At 48.6% G+C, this 18619-nt stretch overlaps 1 protein-coding gene across 1 annotated transcript in view; it reads right to left on the bottom strand.

Moving 5' to 3' along the window:
- The window catches only part of TRPM8 (transient receptor potential cation channel subfamily M member 8), an 89367-nt gene that overhangs the window by 22507 nt on the left and 48241 nt on the right, over window positions 1-18619 (bottom strand). The window contains exons 15-20 of the mRNA XM_057551308.1: window positions 16554-16666; window positions 15846-16062; window positions 10485-10576; window positions 8648-8789; window positions 7375-7546; window positions 4619-4796 (exon numbers count right to left, since the gene is read on the bottom strand). Coding sequence (XP_057407291.1) covers window positions 4619-4796; window positions 7375-7546; window positions 8648-8789; window positions 10485-10576; window positions 15846-16062; window positions 16554-16666 — 914 coding nt within the window. The remainder of the gene's footprint in view (window positions 1-4618; window positions 4797-7374; window positions 7547-8647; window positions 8790-10484; window positions 10577-15845; window positions 16063-16553; window positions 16667-18619) is intronic.

Here is an 18619-nt window from a genome sequence, read left to right as displayed (position 1 = left end):
CCCCAGCGGGCACGTTAAAACGTTCCACACATCCTGGTTCCCCTCCTGCTCTGCAGCACCAAAAAACCATCAACGCTAACAGTAAGAGACAGCCAGCGATTTCACTGCGCTGACTTTTGAAATGCTAACTTTGAGCATGTTTCTGTCAAAGTAACACAACTAAGATCGTGCCGTTGCCTGTGTAAAGACCCATGAAATCTCCCTTCACCTGCAGGGAAAAGTCCAAATTCTTTAACACGGCATGAGAGACACTCCATAACCCAGCCCCTGCCGACCTGCCCCCATCCGCAGTCTCTAGTTCTCCCCAGAACAGCTTTATCTCCTCTGCTTCTCTCCCTCTCCAACCAATGCTCACAGGGTCCTCTGAGCAGATGTCTCCTCCATTTGCTGCTGCCCAACCCCAAGATGGGTCACAATTAATAACCCCGACTCTGCACCAGAGTCCTCTGTGAATAGGTTTCTCGTGCCGCTCGTATCGTACTGTATCTTTTCACATCATCTTATATGACTGTCTATGTGCCCATCTTCCGCTCAGATAGCAGAGACTTTAACCTCTCTCTGCCTCCAACTCCTCATTTATGAATGATTATAAAGCCACACCTAAACAAAAATGATGACTAATTCAATGAGACTGCACATGTAAAGCACTTGGATGTACCTAGCACAGAAAAGTATCAATATTAGCTATTGTTATTGTTACAATTATCTGCTCCCTTTTTCTTCTTTTCATCCCATTTCAGTAGCCTGCCCGGGACTGCTGAAGTCACCCGAACGTTTAATCTGTACCAGGAGATATTTTCTTTTGTCTACTTTTCTACATATTCATAATGAACATATATTATTCCTAAGATTAGAAAAATATTTTATTCTTAGAAATTATCTTAGACGGGGCATGTCTGATGAGTCCTTTCCAGCAGAAATGCCTTGGGTGAATTTATCTTCAGGACACGGTGCCTGAAAGCATTAACGTCTCCGTGTTAAGACGACCCCGAGTCATCTACTGACCTTAAGATCACTTCGTGCCTCTGATAAGCCACATAGGGCCTGCGATCGATAATTTTAATGTGGAATAATCGCAGATGTTTACACCCATTTCCTTTCCCTGCTGAATACCATCTAGAGAGCATTCCAATATTACTTTAAAATTCCCAAGTGTACACTTATGTTACAGTTCAAAAGGCTGCCATTGTGCACGGTTAAGCTCTTACATGAATATTCTGATGCAGTGCCAGACAGAGGTCACAGCCCAGAGCTGTCGGCTTGGAGTGAACCCAGAATACCCATCACAACCATCAGAAACAGTGTCCTGACGAGTTAGCTCAAGGATGGCAAGGGGGCTGCTCTAGCTGCTCAGACAGGTATTAACAGAAAAAAGGCCTCTGCCTTAGCCCAAGATGAATCTAAGGATCCCCCAGGGGAAGGGAAGTTCCCCAGTGGTCACACTTACACACTGAATGAGGCAACAGTGGGGTGTGGCCCGATGGCTCGGGCCTTGCAGGGAAGAGACCCAAGTTCAAGCCTTGAATGGACACAGGCAAGACAGACGGCAGTGCGGCCAGGGCCACAGATGCTGAGCTGCCCAACTTTCCCTTCCTCAACCTAAAAATCACAGGCCGGACTCCTGTCCCTCTCAGCTCCAAATTCTATCATTTTATGATTCTCATGGGGATAATGAATTACAAACTGACACGGTCCTCAGGAATGGCTTTGCTGAACAGTTCACAGCACACAGACTCGGGAGAGCTCTAAGCATTATTCCACTCTGCTTCCTGAGATCTACTGAATTCGTGCAGCTCAAAGGCCGTCGCATTGGGAGCTGTCGGCCCTTCTGTTTAATTTTTGTAGATATTATATTAGTGGTCAGTTTTTACAGGGACTACCCAATGGTCAATGTAAAGGTTGATAGGATAGGTTATCACTATAAAATAGGACCCCAAATCATCTCATTCCCTCCCCACTCTTGCTTCAAGTTTGGGAATCGGTCCTCCCTTCTCTGCCCTCACGTGGATACATAACCACCCATCTCTGCCACTTCTCTCTGCAAGCTCAGACTTGGGGACCTCTGGCAGCCTGACATGGTCCAGCTTCCCGTAAGCAGTATAGGCGTCTGGATTCCTGAGTCCTTCCCAGGCCCCCCTTTAGGGGCGGTGATGGAGTTGGGGGGGTGCATATTCCCTCTTTAAGGCTGAGTGGGACAAAGGGCCACATGATCTCCATGGCCCAGGCACCTGGCACAGAACAGATGTTATACATCTATGTGATGAACCCCTCACTGGTCTGACATTCACCATTGACATTACTCGGTGAATAACAGACCAGGAAGCTATTCCCCTAACTAAAACTGAATAACGAACTAAAAGCAGAAAGAATCCTGTTCTTTTCATTCATGGAACAAACGCAGGAAGGGCCAGGTGCTGAGACAGACACGATCTCCACTCTCCAGAGCTTACGGTCTGGAAGAAGAGGAAGCTATCGCTGTGAAGGGGGCCCACAGGGTCTCTCTGCACAGTGGGGAGGGCAAGAGGACCACTCGGACGAAGGATGCTGCTGGACTCCTTAGAGGGCAAGAGGAATGGGGAGGAGACGGTCAAGATGGAACGGGTCATGCCGACAGAGGGGTGACATTTGCAAAAGTGTCAGGCACGACAGATCACCCTGTTTAGGGATGGACAGGTAGCAGGGGTGAAGCCTGAAGGTGTTTTCAAAGCCCAGGTCGATGGCCTTGGAGGAAGCTGAGGAGGCTGAAATTTACCCTGAACACTATGGGGAAATACTGAAATCCTTCCAGAATTTTAAGCAGAGAAGTGACATTTTAGAAACACCACTGTGGCCACAGTGTAGAAGCTGGTCTAGTGGAGGACATCACTGTACACCTGAAGACCAGATGACCACTCACGGCTCAGTCCCTTGGATGCGTGGTGTCACCAAAGGCACAGGTGCCCCCCACCCAGCCTCCCTCAAAGGGAGGCCACTGACCGACAAAGAAAGATGACCCTCGTCTACAATCCTGGTGCCCCTCAGGACTCTATGTGATGACTATCTTCTGATTTTTTTTTCTAAATTATGGAAGTAATATGTGATCATTGTGTTGAGTGAAATATATACTTGCCTTTTAAAGATTTCTTGTTTTTTACTGTCAGAAAATAAGATTATGCCATAAAAATAAGCCTGCACTGAGCTTCTTATATTTAACAAAATGTCTTCCTTCCAAGTCAATAAATATAGATCTCAGCTTTTCTTTTTAAGGGCTGCATAATGTTCCGTGGTATGGATATGACATGCTTTGTTTTACCATCCCCTTACTGATAGGCATCTAACAATGATCTAATAAACGTTTTTTGCCTAGATATCTTTAGGAAAGATTCCCAGACATGAAGGAGTTGGGCCAAAGGTTTGCATATTTTTTAATAGCTATTTTCAGGTCACTTTCCCAAAAGTGGGAGACAATTCACATTCCCAGAGCAGTGCCCATTTCCCAGCATCACCTCCAGCACTTCTTGTGATGTCTCTTCACCTGATGGATCCTAAACCAGCACCTCGTTGTTGGTTTCAGCTGACCTTTCCCTCCCATGAGGTTGAGCCCCTTCCCCTACAGTTAGTGGCCATTTGAATTTCTCTGAATTGCATTCCTCTGCCCATTTTCTACTGGCTCATCTTTCTCTCACAGATTTGCAGGAGCTCTTTCTATAGTAAGAATGAGAAGCCTTTGTTCACCTGAGGCAAACATTGCCCCCAGTCTATCATTTATCACATGACTTCATCAGAGGTATCCTGTTTAACAAAATTAAATGTGTTTTTCTTCTCCTTCATAGTTTCTCAGTTTCTGGTTTCAACTATGGTTTTTCTTTCACTCCAAAGTTTAATAATTTTTTTAAATTCGTATTTTGTTTCTAAACTGCTTGCCTGTCTATGCCAGGATTCATGTACCCAGAATAACCCCCTACCTCACAACAACAGCATACAATTAAGGTACCCCCACTGTACCCACCACATGGGGTTCTTTGAAACGCTCCTAAGAAAGACAAAGGGGCAAGATAAACATGATTTTCTAAATGGATTAAAGAGAATGGCCAAAAGCAAAAAAAATTGTTTCAGTCGCCATCGTGTTCTCAGGCCAACCTCATTAGACATGAGCCCCAAAGGAGAGTTGCTCTCCTGACTCTGCTCTCTTGATTTGTACTTAAACTAAATATTTTAAAGCAGCAGCTAACTAAAAGCTGAGTCCCTTAAGCCCTAGAATCCATCCCACGGAGTCCACAGAAAATGAGAACCTGGGAGCCGAGCTGAGCCACAGTCATTGTCAGGCCAGCATCTCGGCGCTCGGGGGAGGTTGCTCAATGGACACTAAACATGCAGTCTGAACGTGCTGGAGGGGGTTACAGGCACCTGTCTTCGGGGTCCAGAAACTTACGTTACCGCTTATAGGACTCGCTATATTTTAACATAGTCCCTTCAAGGTCTCTCCCCACCCCAGACCACCAATCCCCTATCATAAGACCTCTGTCATAAGCTCCTCAAGGGTGGACCTTTGCTCCTTCACTCCCGATTCCCCCAGCCTGGCCTGGCACGGGGCCCAGCACGGCGTGGACCCCCAGCCAGTGCATGGCCAAGCACATACCCAAACATGGCGACCAGCAGGTTGACCAACAGGATGTTGGTGGAGAGCATGTAGATGCACACCAGGGGGATGGTGACCCACTCGGGGAAGCGGGGCAGCTTGTGCTCGTCCAGCTCCACGCACAGGGGCTTGGACTCATTCCCAGTGAAGGTGCAGTGGGAGAAGTCGTACGTGGTGCCTGAGGATACAGCAACAGACAGGCAATGTGAGGACCCTCTGGAGGGGGCAGTGCTAAAGCACCACAAAGGTGTGATGATCATGCAATGTGTTGGGCATTGTTCCAAGGCACTCTATCATGGGTAAGCCTCAGAATCATGCGTTCACCTACTCATTAAGTATTTATTGACTGAACAACAGTGCATTGAAATAATGCCATTTGCAGCAATATGGATGGACCTAGAGATTGTCATACTGAGTGACGTAAGTTAAAAAGAGAAAGACAAATATCATATGATATTGCTTATATGTGGAACCAAAAAATAATGGTACAAATGAACTTATTTACAAAACGGAAATAAAGTCACAGATGTAGAAAACAAACTTATGGTTACCAGGGGGAAATGGGGGGATACCTTAGGACTGACATATACACACTACTATATATAAAATAGTTAACTAATAAGGACTTACTGTATAGCCCAGAGAACTCTACTCAATACTATGTAATGACCAATCTAAAAAAGAGTGAATATATGTATAACTGATTCACTTTACTGTACACCTGAAACTAACACAACATTGTAAATCAACTAGACTTCAATAAAAAAATTTTAAGTACTTATTGAGCAGCTACTAGGAGCCAGGACTTCACTAGGATGGAAGATAAAAAGGAAGGCAAGGTAAACATGGTCTTTGCCCTCAGGGAGCTTCCAACCTCTTTGGAAGAATAGGCAGATGATTGACCACACAAATTGAACATTTCAGCCCCTGAGAAATGCTAAGAAGGACATGTACAGTGTCCCCCGTGGGCACAAACTGAGGCACCTCATCTGAGAATGGTTCCACAGGAAGGAAGAGTCTCTGAACTGAGGACAGAAGGATGAGTAGGAGCCAGCTAAGTGAATGGGGAGAGATGGGGTGCCCAGAGCATCTGGAGAGAGAACAGCACATGCAAAGGCCCTGTGGTAGGGGGACTGGAAAGGTCTGTGGAAATGAGAGAATAGGATGTGCAGTTAGCATGTTAACTTTTTTATCTTTATACTAAAAGCAACGGATAGCCGTTAGGCTGCTTGACGCAGAGGTGTGACACATCAGATTCTCTTCATTCAAGGATCACTCTGGCTGCAGCACAGATCACAAGGAGCCAGAGGGAGATGTGAGGAGGTTATGACTAAGAGCCATGCGGGCAGGCGCTGAGGATGGCTTAGGGTAGTGGTGGTGGGGATGGTAAAAAGTGGCTGGGTTTCAAAGACATTTAGGGGATAAAATCAACAAAACTAGCTGATGAACTGGAGGTGGGGGAGGAAGTCATAGGAGGCGTCAAGGACGTGACATCGAGGCTTCTGCTTTGCACATCTGTGAGACCGGTGGTGACAGATCCTAGAATGGGGACTTGCAGAAGGTCTGAGTCTGGAAGGGAGGATGGAGAGGTGTGTCTGAGAATCTCAGAGAAGGCAATGGATGTGAGTGTCTGGCCCTCTGGGAGTCGCTCTGGGCTACAGATCTTCATCCGAGCCTGTGAGTTTGAGTTCAGTCCTGCCGGTCGGTGAGACGCCCGGCAGAAAAGACGGTGCTACACCCATTTTACCTGCAACGGAACTGAGAGGCAGAGACGCCAAGCTGCGTCCCAGGGCGCACAGCACACACGTGTCTGGACCAGGATTTGAACCCCAGCTGCCACTGGCTCTTTAGGTTAGTTACTGTGAGCGATCCCTCACAAGACTAAAACCACCGACACGTGAGATTGCTGTGAGGACAACACACACTCACTTTTCTGTAAAATGGCAAGTACAGTGTGCAGACGGGAAATAATAATAACAAGGTGCCTTCCCATCGTTGCACGGAAAAGAGCTGTTTCTAAGGTCTTGGAAGAGGCTGCAGCAGAAGAGGCCAGAAGGACCACACGCGGCCACGGAGATAATTGAGAAAACACCAAGCAGCTGAGAAATGAGAGCATAAGGCCAGGCAAACATCGGGGCAGTTTTCCCGTGGCAGGACCGAACGTTACAAGCCCAGGCTACTGTCAGCATCCCAGAGATGCTTTAGACAGTTTATCCAAAACACACACCAGTTTGCACATGCCCGACACTCTCCTTATGTCAACTGGGTGTGGCCAAATCAATGCCATCCCTGCCACCATTAACCTGCCTCCGAAAGATAGCTGGCAGAAGGCTGACGCTGAAAGTTTAAATTCCAGGTTCCAGTGCAAAAATTTTTCAATATTGCACTTTTTGAACTAAATGAGCACGCCGTCACTCTGCTGTACAGGACGGACTCGCGACACTCGTTTCTACCCCAGTGAGGCTCCCTGCTCTCATCGGCCACGCTGCTGTTGGAAACATGAGAAACACTCTTTTTAAAAAGGTTTAAAAATTGCAGGCTGACATGTTGGGGACCAGCTCACAAGGTGGACGTAAGATCCTGCTCAGGAGAAAGAAATGGCCTTGAGGGTTAGTGCCCGCTGCCTCGTGCTGGCCAGATGCCAGCCGCCTGCTCCTAAGACAGTCCCCAGGGTCAGAGTGAGGAGTCTCGGATGCGGGTTCTAGAAGCACCTGCCGCCTCCCAGCTGCCCCCCGCCCAGGCCACGTCAGGCTTACTATCCACGTCGCTGGGCACTTGGCCGAACATGGCCAGGTAGGGCTCATAGATGACCGAGCGGAAAATCCACTTCCAGCGGCGCTCGTTCTGCCTGAGGATCCCTTGCCTGGCCACGCCGAAGGCCACCATCCACACGGCAAAGAGGAACAGGAAGAAGAACACGTCGATCAGCTGTCACGGGAGGACAGGAGAGGGGAGTCAGGACTGCACCAGGGCGGCCTGTCCGCTCCGCTGACCACGGAGAAGGACAGAGGCTCCGGGACCCTGGAACCTAAGGTGCCCAGCGTTTGATCACTAATTTTTAAAAATGGCCATCATCACCCTTGGGTCTCGGGGCACCTCCTTCCCAGCACTAAAACTGACGGATGCATCTTTGCTTGCAGGTCCCCAAACCAGCTCAGCAGCAGAGACTTTCTGAATGAGACCAGCCTGGGAGCAGGAAAGGGATCCAACTCTGGACCCCGCCTCCTCCTCTCCAGCCCACGTTCTGCAGACCCTTAAGCTCTTGCCTTAGTTTTTTTTTTTTTCTTAAGGAAAATAAAAGCTCTCCTTTTTAGACAAGAATGCACCGTTTTATCTTTTTTAATGTTTTGCACACATAGCATGACTTCATGGTGACTTGATGCCCCAGATATGCTTTGAATTAAAACCACAAACTCGAAGAAGCTCAGCATTGGAAAGGAACCTCCAGATGAGCTCATCCAAACGCCCATCTGATTTAAAGACAGAAACACGGGAGGTTTGGGTCACGTGGAAAACAAGCTGAGAGAAGCAACATCGTCAGTGTGTATCTTTCTGTTATTTGTCCCCGTGGAACGGGGCTGGTAGTGCTTTCCCGACGTCTGTATCGCATGGTTGTAAGATGAAAGTTCCACTCCACGCTATGCTTCTAGCTCACTGCATGTCTCCAGACAAACATATTAACCTTCTTGAACCTGACTGTCCGCATCTGTAAAATGGGTATAAAAGTCCCTCTCCCGCCTAGGCTCCTAGTGAGTTGTTAAGACTCAAGTGAAAGCACTTGGAAACATGTAAAAATCTAGAGAACTTTCTTAGCAACGCACTGAGTCATGCTGTTTGCTCCTAACAGTGATCTTTTGTTAAATTTTAACCTGGAAGGGGCCCCTGATGAAAACACATCAAGAAAGTAAACCCTACTGATTGTGAAATGCAGCCATCACTCTATGCACAAAATCCTCCTCTCAACAATGAAAGGAACGCTGGGTGCAGCTGGAAGAAGGACAACTAACTACAAATATTCTTCATTCTTACCATCCTCTGCAACATTATAATCTTGGGTCCTAAATTCCTGCTGACCGTGAAAATGTGAATCAACCTTAGCGTGAATATAATGTAATCCAGGCAAAAAATCACTCGTCCGGAGTACAGCGAGGTTTTGTTAGAAGGGTAAAGCCTGTGGAAAGAAGAGGAAAGAAGCTGTGAGATGCTGACAAAATATTTCAGAGTTTTGCTTTTTTATCATTTTTATTTATTTCTGGATTTTATTTGCTAATTTTTTTACATTTTATTGAAGTACAGTTGATTTACAATCAAAGTTTTGCTTTTAAAAATAACCAAACGTGAAGAAACAGCCAAAAGCCTGGGAACTGAGAGTAAGTGGAAATAGACGAGGGACATCACCGGCCCATCAGCCACTGAAAACCAAAGGCCACGTCTACTGCCCTCGTGGACTCCAGGAGAGGCAGGACACTTTAGTCCTTCATCCCAAATACTCCTGCAGGACCCAATCCCGACATCGCTAGCTTCCTGGCTCGCAGGCCTCTACAATGACCCCGACCACTTGGGACGTGACCCTGCCAGGTTCCCCCGAATGAAACTTACCTCGTTTGCACCAGATCATTTGATTAGCTAAACTCCTGCTGGCATGTTCATTGAAAGCCATATGTGCTTTCTAACTGGAATGCTCTAGAAATCACATCCAACCGTGATTCAAATGCTGGGCCTTTAATAACCAAAAAGGACCTACTGTATAGCACAGGGAACTCTGCTCAATGTTATGTGGCAGCCTGGATGGGAGGGGAGTCTGGGGGTGAATGGATACATGTATATGGATAGCTGAGTCGGTTTGCTGGGCGCCTGAAACTATCACAACATTGTTAATCAGCTATACGCCAATATAAAATAAAAACTTAAAAAAAAAAATGCTGGGCCTTTAACCCAAGCAGAAAGGGAGGTTTTTTTGGAGGAGGAAATTGAGTTCTTACCCCGTTCATATTGTAGAGTGAGCACTCACTGTAAAGCATCTCATTCTGGGTAGGTGTGAATATTAATAGTCAGGCTTCTCTGCTCCAATAGACCACGAGCTTCACCTTGAAGCTATTTGGGAAAGGCAGGCCGGAAAGGAGCAGGGCTGGACAAGGTGGGCCAAGGTTTGTATGCACCCCAATTTCCCTATCATGTGGAGTCATGTTGCTTTTTGCCTTCAACCGTACTTTTCACCTGGTTTTTCTAATCACACGCTGTGGCTCAGGGATTGAGGAAATCTTGTAGCTGGGAGGGCAGGCTCCAGAACCAGCATTTAAGTTGAAGTTAAGTGTATGCTAGAAGATTATGTGGCCCCAAACGAAAACACTGTGCTATATTTAACACCTTCATCATTCTCTCCTCGATTTCTAATTCTCTCCCCAAATTCTATAAGCACAAAGAGAAAAACCATGAAGAACCCTTTTTCAATTACAGATCACCAGGAGGGGGGAAGAGAGGAGACCCAGCTTTACGCCAACCAAGCTGTGTCTCTAAGAGGCAGAGACAATGGGCGTTTGTAATAATCTCTAAATGGGGGCGGGGAGGGCACATGGCAATGGGACAGCCCCAGCCTAGCTCAGCCTTGGGCCACGTGATGGGAAGAACCGTCAGTAGACCAATTCTGGGGCTCGGAGGCACCGTTGCAGTAAGAAAACATTTTTTTAAAAGGAATAGCAACCTCTTTTCTGAATGGAATTCCAGAGATAGGCTATATTCATAAAATAACAGGACCACAGTTCATCCTCTCTTTCTTATCTTGGGCTTGAAATGTCTTTCCTCCGCCTTTCCACCCAAGAGAATCCAAAAACACCTGAAACTTGAAAACGTGGTGAGGACTACTTACCGAAATACAATCCCTGCTATGAAGTAAAAGAGCCCAAGCGTATCCATGATGTTCCACAGGTCGGTAAAATAATTCACCCCATTCATGTACCACTGCAGCACAGAGAGCGACAGAGAGAGGACACAGCAGCTTGGAAACATCAACTGCTTCCAGATTTATTCTTGCTCACAAACTTCTTTCCATATCCTTTTTGAGCCCATAATGTGCCAAGTATGCCCTGCAACTGCCCTGTGTTGTTCCAGGGGGATTGGAAAGTAGGTTGCATGCTTGCTGTGCTGTTATTCATGTGTTGCTAACAAAGTCAAGAAAAAAGACTCATGGATCCTAACTGTTTTTTAAAGAGAAACCTGCAGAGAGTGAGTACAACCTGTGTGGGCAAAGGTGGAACCCCCCTCCCCATGGCTGCCACATACAGTGGTGTAGGCTGTGCACTGCACAACTCTAGAGGGTGTTATCCATACTGCCGTCATCACAGATTGTGTGTTTACTGTAAAAATTTTCTGGCACATGGCAATAAAACATCTTATTAAAGAAACTTTTTTAAAAGTTTTTAAAACTTTTTTTTTTTTGCACACAGGTGCTATGTGTGGCAGCTAGGAGGACAAACGTGGTCACAGAAATGACCGACAGGAAGAGTGTGCCTCAGTGATCCTTCCATCATGATTTGTATATATCAGTCATGATTTCTCAGAAGAAAGCATGTCAGGAAAACACTTAAAGAGGGATAAGAGTATCCATTAGAAGGCTGCATCTGGACAGCCTCTCTGGCAATCCCTACGCTGGATTTGGGGGATTCCAGGGTGGTCATCTAACCCTTTCATTCGTCCATCCACTCAAAACATATTTACTGAGAATGCACAGGGTTGCAAACACCTGTTCTGGGCTCCTGGGACACAGAGACATCATCGGATTGGGTGTGATGTCGACACTCAAGGAACCTACTGGCCCACAGCAAAGACAGATGTTAAACATGTTTAAAATGAAACGTGATAAGGGTCGGAGGGGAGGTAAGATCAAAGGTCCAAGTGAGCTCAGATAAGGAAACCACCAGACTTGTGCAAGGCAGGAAAACAACAGCAAAGATGTGTCATCAAAGGTACTTGGCACTTTTCAAATCTACTAAATGAACCGTCAACATGGGTCCACCTGCTATTAAGATATCTTATTTCCTATTCTGCACCTGAAACCAAGGCCTAAGAAAAAGAAACAAAGGAACTTGCCCTTAGGCAGAAAGCCAGCAAGTGATGGGTCTTAGGGTTCTGAAACGTGGTTTCCTCTCTCCAGCATCACCCTGCTTCTTTAGACTCCCCCCCCCCCACAGAGATCCCACAATCTTAGACTTGGAAGAGATTCAAGAAACATCATCGGTTTCTCAACAAGTACTTCTTTTCACTCATTTATAAATGCAAACAGCAACTTTAGTGGACAAAGGGGTGAGGGCGTTATGAAATCAAGTACCAAGGAAATATTAAAATCCCCCAGGTGTGAGCAGCCCAATTTGACCGTGTTTCCCTGTGGGATGGCTGAACGCGTGGGCTCAGAAATCGAGTCAGGATCCCTAACTGTCCATTTGGGTGGGCCCGGAGAAACTGATCACCACCCACCGAGAGCCATTTGCAAGGCGAGGGTAGTTGGGACAGGCTCTACCTGCCACCTGCTTCCCTCTTTGAAACCCTGGCCTGAGAGGCAGGTAGGCACAGGGCCACGGGGCAGCCCCAACCTGGCTCAGCCTCGGGCCACATGACGGGAAGAACCGTAAGTAGATCAAGGCTGGGGCTGGGAGGCACCGTTGCAGTAAGAAGACATTTTTAAAAAGGAATAGCCGCCTCTTTTCTGAATGGAACGCCAGCGATTGGCTATATTCATAAAATACCGGCAGCATATTTCATCCTATCTGTCAGGATTTGGGGATTCAAGGGCCTCAAGACTGAATGTGCTCTCCATGAAGGGACGCTGGGACTTACCTCATTTTAAATAAACATTCACAGTCTGTTTAATAGACCTAAGAGTTATTTAGCAACCATGTTTGCACTTATTGATTGCCTTGGTTAAAAATTCCAATTAACATAGCAACCTCTGTCTTCTGGGCAAGGGGACACAGGGAGACACTGAGAAGCATGCATTTGACACCCAGACACTATCTGAAGCTGGTAACATCCTGCCTGGTTTTGCTTTTCGCTAACAAGTGTGAATTAGGTTAATTAAGACAGTGCCAGGCCGGCAGAACTGATTGAGGAAACCAACCACACGAAGCATTCCAAAGGCCTGAGTCTGCAGACCCGAAAGGGAAACAGCGACCCCAAGTGTCAGAGTCCTGTAATGACAGGAATCGGCAAGGCTGTGTTGTGAAGATGGGGCTCACAGACCACACAGTCAGAGCTGCTCTCAGTCAGCAGGGGTGGCCTTGACCCCACGCTCCTGACCTTAAGCACAGGCACGTCCCTCACCATCGCCTTAATATGCAGGACTGCTGAATTCAAACTGCCCCTGACGCAGACGTAGATAATGGACTTGAGGACACAGGGAGGGGGAAGGGTAAGCTGGGACGAAGTGAGAGAGTGGCATGGACATATATACACTACCAAATGTAAAACAGATAGCTAGTGGGAAGCAGCCACATAGCACAGGGAGATCAGCTCGGTGCTTTGTGTCCAGCTAGAGGGGTGGGATAGGGAGGGTGGGAGGGAGATGCAAGAGGGAGGAGATATGGGAACATATGTATATGTATAGCTGATTCACTTTGTTATATGGCAGAAACTAACACACCATTGTAAAGCAATCATACTCCAATAAAGATGTTAAAAAAAAACTGCCCCTTCAAAAATAACTTTTAAGGGCTTCCTGGTGGCGCAGTGGTTGAGAATCTGTCTGCTAATGCAGGGGACGCAGGTTCGAGCCCTGGTCTGGGAAGATCCCACATGCCACGGTGCAACTAGGCCCGTGTGCCACAACTACTGAGCCTGCGCGTCTGGAGCCTGTGCTCCGCAACAAGAGAGGCCGCGATAGTGAGAGGCCTGTGCATCGCGATGAAGAGTGGCCCCCGCTCGCCGCAACTAGAGAAAACCCTCGCACAGAAAGGAAGCCCCAACACAGCCAAAAATATATATATAAATAAATAAATAAATAATTGTTTTAAAAATACTTAAAAAATAAATAAATAAAAAATAACTTTTACAAAGAAACAGAGGACACACTTGGACAAAGCTACACATCCTTAGCATCATGAAATACCACCCATTATGAAGGTGGAACAGCCGGGACTCAGCCAGACCCTGTGGGCATCACATCAGGCCTGGGGAGTAACTGGGAAGCATATCAGAAACCCAGAACGTCCCCCTGAGGCTCCTGCCCACCGTCTGTCCCACTCAGTGTCCCTGCCCTGTGTCTCTCCTGAGCAAAGCTCCACACACTCCGCCTGCCGGGGGCCCCTCTCCCTGCAAAAATGCACCTGTCCTGAGTCTCCTTCCTGCATGACCCGAATAAGGGATGAGCAGCTAAATGTACATCCGAATCTGAAGGGAGATGCTTGTGACGTAAAGACTCCAGATTTTACTATCCCAAGTCCTCTAGGCCAACCTCCCCGTCAACTCAAGACTCGCTCATTCAGTGCTACTGGCGGCGCTCACCTCCTCTCCCTGAAAGCTCCCAGAAAAGACCCTGCCGGTCATCGCTAACTGGTAGAAAGTCCATGAGGACAGAGATATTTGCCTGTTTGGTTCATCGCTGTATCTCTAGGGTCTAAGACACTGCTTGTGGTAGGTGCTCAATAAATACTTGTTGAAAGACAGACTGCGTGAATGAAGTGCTTGGCTTAAGCCAAGATGACTCTCCCTGCATCCTCCTTCCAGGCCAAGCTCTGCCCCTAAAACAACCCAGGATAAGTCGTCTCTCTAGACCTCAGGCTCCTTTAGATTCCTGGAGGATACAAATGACGTTTGGACTCTGTGGCTTTAATGCAGCCAGGAGGCAGGGTCAGGAGCAGGACGAGGGGAGAAATGTTGGGAGCGTGAGTGAGGGGCAGCCAGAAGCAGGAGAAGAACTTTTTACTTTTTACCAGCCGTTCCAAGAAGCTGCCAACAGCACCCTCTGCTCAAAAAGGGTACGTCTGAGCCCCCTCCTGCCAGGTTCCTCCCCACGTGCCCGGTGCTGGCCTCATGGTTCCCCCCTTACTCTCGGTCACGGCACATCTCTGGGCTTGAATCAGGAAGACCCTGCCTTGTCAATTCGTTTTTTTAAAAAAGATACACGCACTTGCCAGAAACACGACAACGCCCGCTCCTGTGCTAGGCCCCGAGGATCAAATGTGAATAAGAAACAAACATCTGGGCTTCCCTGGTGGCGCAGTGGTTAAGCATCTGCCTGCCAATGCAGGGGACACAGGTTCGAGCCCTGGTCCGGGAAGATCCCACATGCCGCGGAGCAGCTAAGCCCGTGCGCCACAACTACTGAGCCTGTGCTCTAGAGCCCGCGAGCCACAACTACTGAGCCCGCGTGCCTAGAGCCCGTGCTCCGCAACAAGAGAAGCCACTGCAATGAGAAGCCTGCGCACCTCAACAAACACTAGCCCCCCACTCGCTGCAACTAGAGAAAGCCCGCGCACACTTATTTGTGCTCATGACTTATTTGCCCCACTGGGCCTCCCCGTCCACAGAGGATGAGAGGTCTGCTGGTCTCTCAAACAGGATGAGACGCAGGGCTTTCCCCCTGCAGCCAGACAAACCCCTCCAAACTCACCCTTTCATCCTCTTCCTCTGCAAAAGCCAAACTTTCTCTTTGATGTGTCTTTTTTTTTTTTTTTTTAAATTAATTAATTTATTTATGGCTGTGTTGGGTCTTCGTTTCTGTGCGAGGGCTTTCTCTAGTTGTGGCAAGTGGGGGCCACTCCTCATCACGGTGCGCGGGCCTCTCACTGTCGCGGCCTCTCTTGTTGCGGAGCACAGGCTCCAGACGCGCAGGCTCAGTAATTGTGGCTCACGGGCCCAGTTGCTCCGCGGCATATGGGATCTTCCCAGACCAGGGCTCGAACCCGTGTCCCCTGCATCGGCAGGCAGACTTTCAACCACTGCGCCACCAGGGAAGCCCGATGGGAGTGGATTTAAAAGTCCAAGGTCAACCTGCTCTTTGAACACATTCCCGAGTAATTCATCTCCACCAATTAACGTTAATTAGAGAGCAAAGCTTGGGCTTGGAGATCTCATGGAAGAGCATCTTCCTGTTCATGGGTGGCCACCAAATGAGAACATTTATTTGGGGGCAATAATGACTTTGGAACTTGAGGAGCAACTTCTGCTCCCCTTTGGCATTAGGAAGATGCCACTCCCTGAGGAAAGGAGGGGGCGCCCCACGTCGGGGCTGACCTACCTGTCTCACTTCGTCACAGAACAGGACAAAGACCAGCGCGTAGAGGACCAGCTCCGGGGGTTGCGGCATGGGGTGGAAATCCATGAGCAGCACGTAGGCAAAGAGCAGGAGGAAGGCGATGTAGAAGACCACGTTCCAGGAGAAGACCACAAACGGGGAGGTGAAGAAGGCTACGTAGTGCCACAGGAGCTTCCTGTGCTTGTCGAGGGGCTTCTTCCTGCACCGAGAGGTGACAGCAGGGTCACCGTCCTGGCCAACATCACTGCGTGGGCTACACCTCTCCTTCTGAACACAGATGAACACAGACCCACACCTGGGCCAGGGACAGGTGGTGTCCAAATTGTGTTCTAAGTTTGACCCAGCCAAAATTCAGCCTCGGCATTTCATGCTTAATAGATCCAAATTCTGCCTCAGATATTGAAGACATGACCCCACTTCTACCTCTTTGAAATCAAACCTGGGGGAAACCCACGGAGATCCCAGACCTAAAGTGCAGGGACTAGAGTGAACATCATAATTTCCAGGCCTTATGATCCTTTGCACAAGAGCACACACACACAGATACATGTACACACACACAGATGCATGTACACACACACAGATACATGTACATACACAGATGTATGTACACACGCACAGATGCTTGTACACACACAGATGTATGTATACACACACTCACACACACGATTATGTGCCTTGGTTTCATACCTAAATGATACAAAGCCACAGCCAACCAAGGGTATAATAAACAGACACAGGATAATCTTCCAGTTCTTGGTGTCTCGGGAAATCTCTCCGTACCATTGCTTGGAAAGAAAATTCTACAGGAAACAGAGACAAAGGACACAGGTCCTTATTAATGCAATGACATGCTGGATGGTGTGTGACCTTTCTTCCCAGCCCTCAAACCTCTCCAAAATAAATAACTCTCTGAATTGAGATCCTTATTCTTTTATATTAGTTACCTGGATTTTAAGGGGCTATGATTCAACCATATAAAATTCTGTTTGATTTTCAGTCCTTTTCTACGTTGCGTTCTGTGAACTTTAAAACAGAGGTGTATGAGTCCAAATTCACTAAACCTATGAATTTTAACCAACTCTAATTCTTACTGTGTAAGTTTAAACAAGCACCTCTGTAGCTCCTTTTCCCTGAAAGATCACAAATTCACACGACATCCAGTGCTACCTGCGGGGCCCCAAGGATTCATTTCTTGAGGCAGACAGGTGACACCTGTCAGGAAACTGAAAGGAAGTCGGCAAGAGAGAGACCACTGGTGTCTCAACACCCATCTGAGCTAAAAAGGCATGGAAAAGCTTTCCCCAGACCGTATCAGCCCCTGAAAGGTGGAACAGGGCCTCCCACGAAGGCAGGAATTAGAAACTCGCTCTGTTTCTGACAGCGGCACCGAAAGTCAACACAGAAGGGGTGGGCATATGCTGGGTCACACGGAAGGACCCCGCGGCTCTCAGAAAAGATCGTATTGGGTATTTCCTGGTGATCCGGTGGTTAGGACTCCGCACTTTCACTACCAAGGGCCTGGGTTCAATCCCTGGTCAGGGAACTAGGATCCCGCAAGCCGCACAGCACGGCCAAAAAAAAACTCCACAAGAACAAAAATATCATGTCAATCAGAAGGGACCGGTGTGTCTCCGTGGTAGAGCAGGGGGGGACCTGAGGCCTTCCCAGCATGGTCTGTAGGGCTGGGACCCGGGTGCCCCATCCATACCCCGGTGCATCCCTCCAGGAGTGGACGGCTTCACCCGAGAGCCCTGCCCCGCTCTGCCTGGGCTTCTGGGGCCGGGAGTGTACTTGGCTCTTGAGGGGCAGCCCCCAGGGAACCGCAAACTGCAGTTGGTGGGTAGATGCTCAGATGGGCAACACTGGGGCAGGTGGCACGAAGCTCCCAGGAGCCCCCAGAAGGCAACTTCTCCTTAGCACACTTGTGTCTGCTTCCTTCCCTTCTCTCCCCGGCCTCTCGGCCTCCACTCCCCTCATGCACCTCCTGGACTCAAGTCCAGCATAAACCACTTGCAGTCAAATCCTTGTGTGGCGGTCCGCTTCTGTGGGGCACACCGAGACAAGTAAGGTCCAGTCTTCCTCCCTGTCCCGATCCTGCCGGGGTGATGAGCCCACCAGGCCATCGCCGAGCGGCACCACGAGGCCCTCAGTCACAGAAATCTCCCGCGCTAGCTCGGGTTCCATGGCCACCAGTGACATCTGACCCCACACGTCAGCCTGCCCAGAGCAACCACGCTCCCTGGTCCCGCGGGCCGGGCAGGGAGACTTTCCATAAACATCGCTGAACCGGCATCTGGTGGAAACCGCCAGGCCTGGTGAACTTGGACGGGAGTGTGAGTCAACCTCCCCAGGGCCCAAAGCTCTGGGACACCGGCAAGAAGGGGTCTGGGGGCTAAGAAGCTGTGAGCAGAGCCATGAGCAGAGCAAGGCAGCCGTGGCAGCCGGCCGGGTCTCCCAGGCAACCCTGACCCCAGCACTGGCCTCCCTCCAGCCCACTACGATGCAGAGGCTAAACCAGAACAACAGCAAGGCCCCCTGTGTGTCCCTTGTCATCCATGGCCACACTCACTGAATACACTTGGCTGCAATAGCAAACGGATTCTTTTGTAAACACTGTGCCAGTTATTGGCTGCATGGTATGATGGAAAGTCCATAAGGCAGGCAATCATCATGGGATCAAATCCCAGCCCTGCCACTTCCTAGCAGCAACCTGGGGAACATTCCAGAACCTCTCTGAGCTCCTGAGTCCTCCT

The sequence above is a fragment of the Balaenoptera acutorostrata genome, chromosome 8 (assembly GCF_949987535.1).
Source record: "Balaenoptera acutorostrata chromosome 8, mBalAcu1.1, whole genome shotgun sequence".
NCBI classification, from domain to species: Eukaryota; Metazoa; Chordata; class Mammalia; order Artiodactyla; family Balaenopteridae; genus Balaenoptera; species Balaenoptera acutorostrata.
Note: the sequence above shows the minus strand (reverse complement) of the source record. Positions and strands in the feature narration are given on the sequence as shown.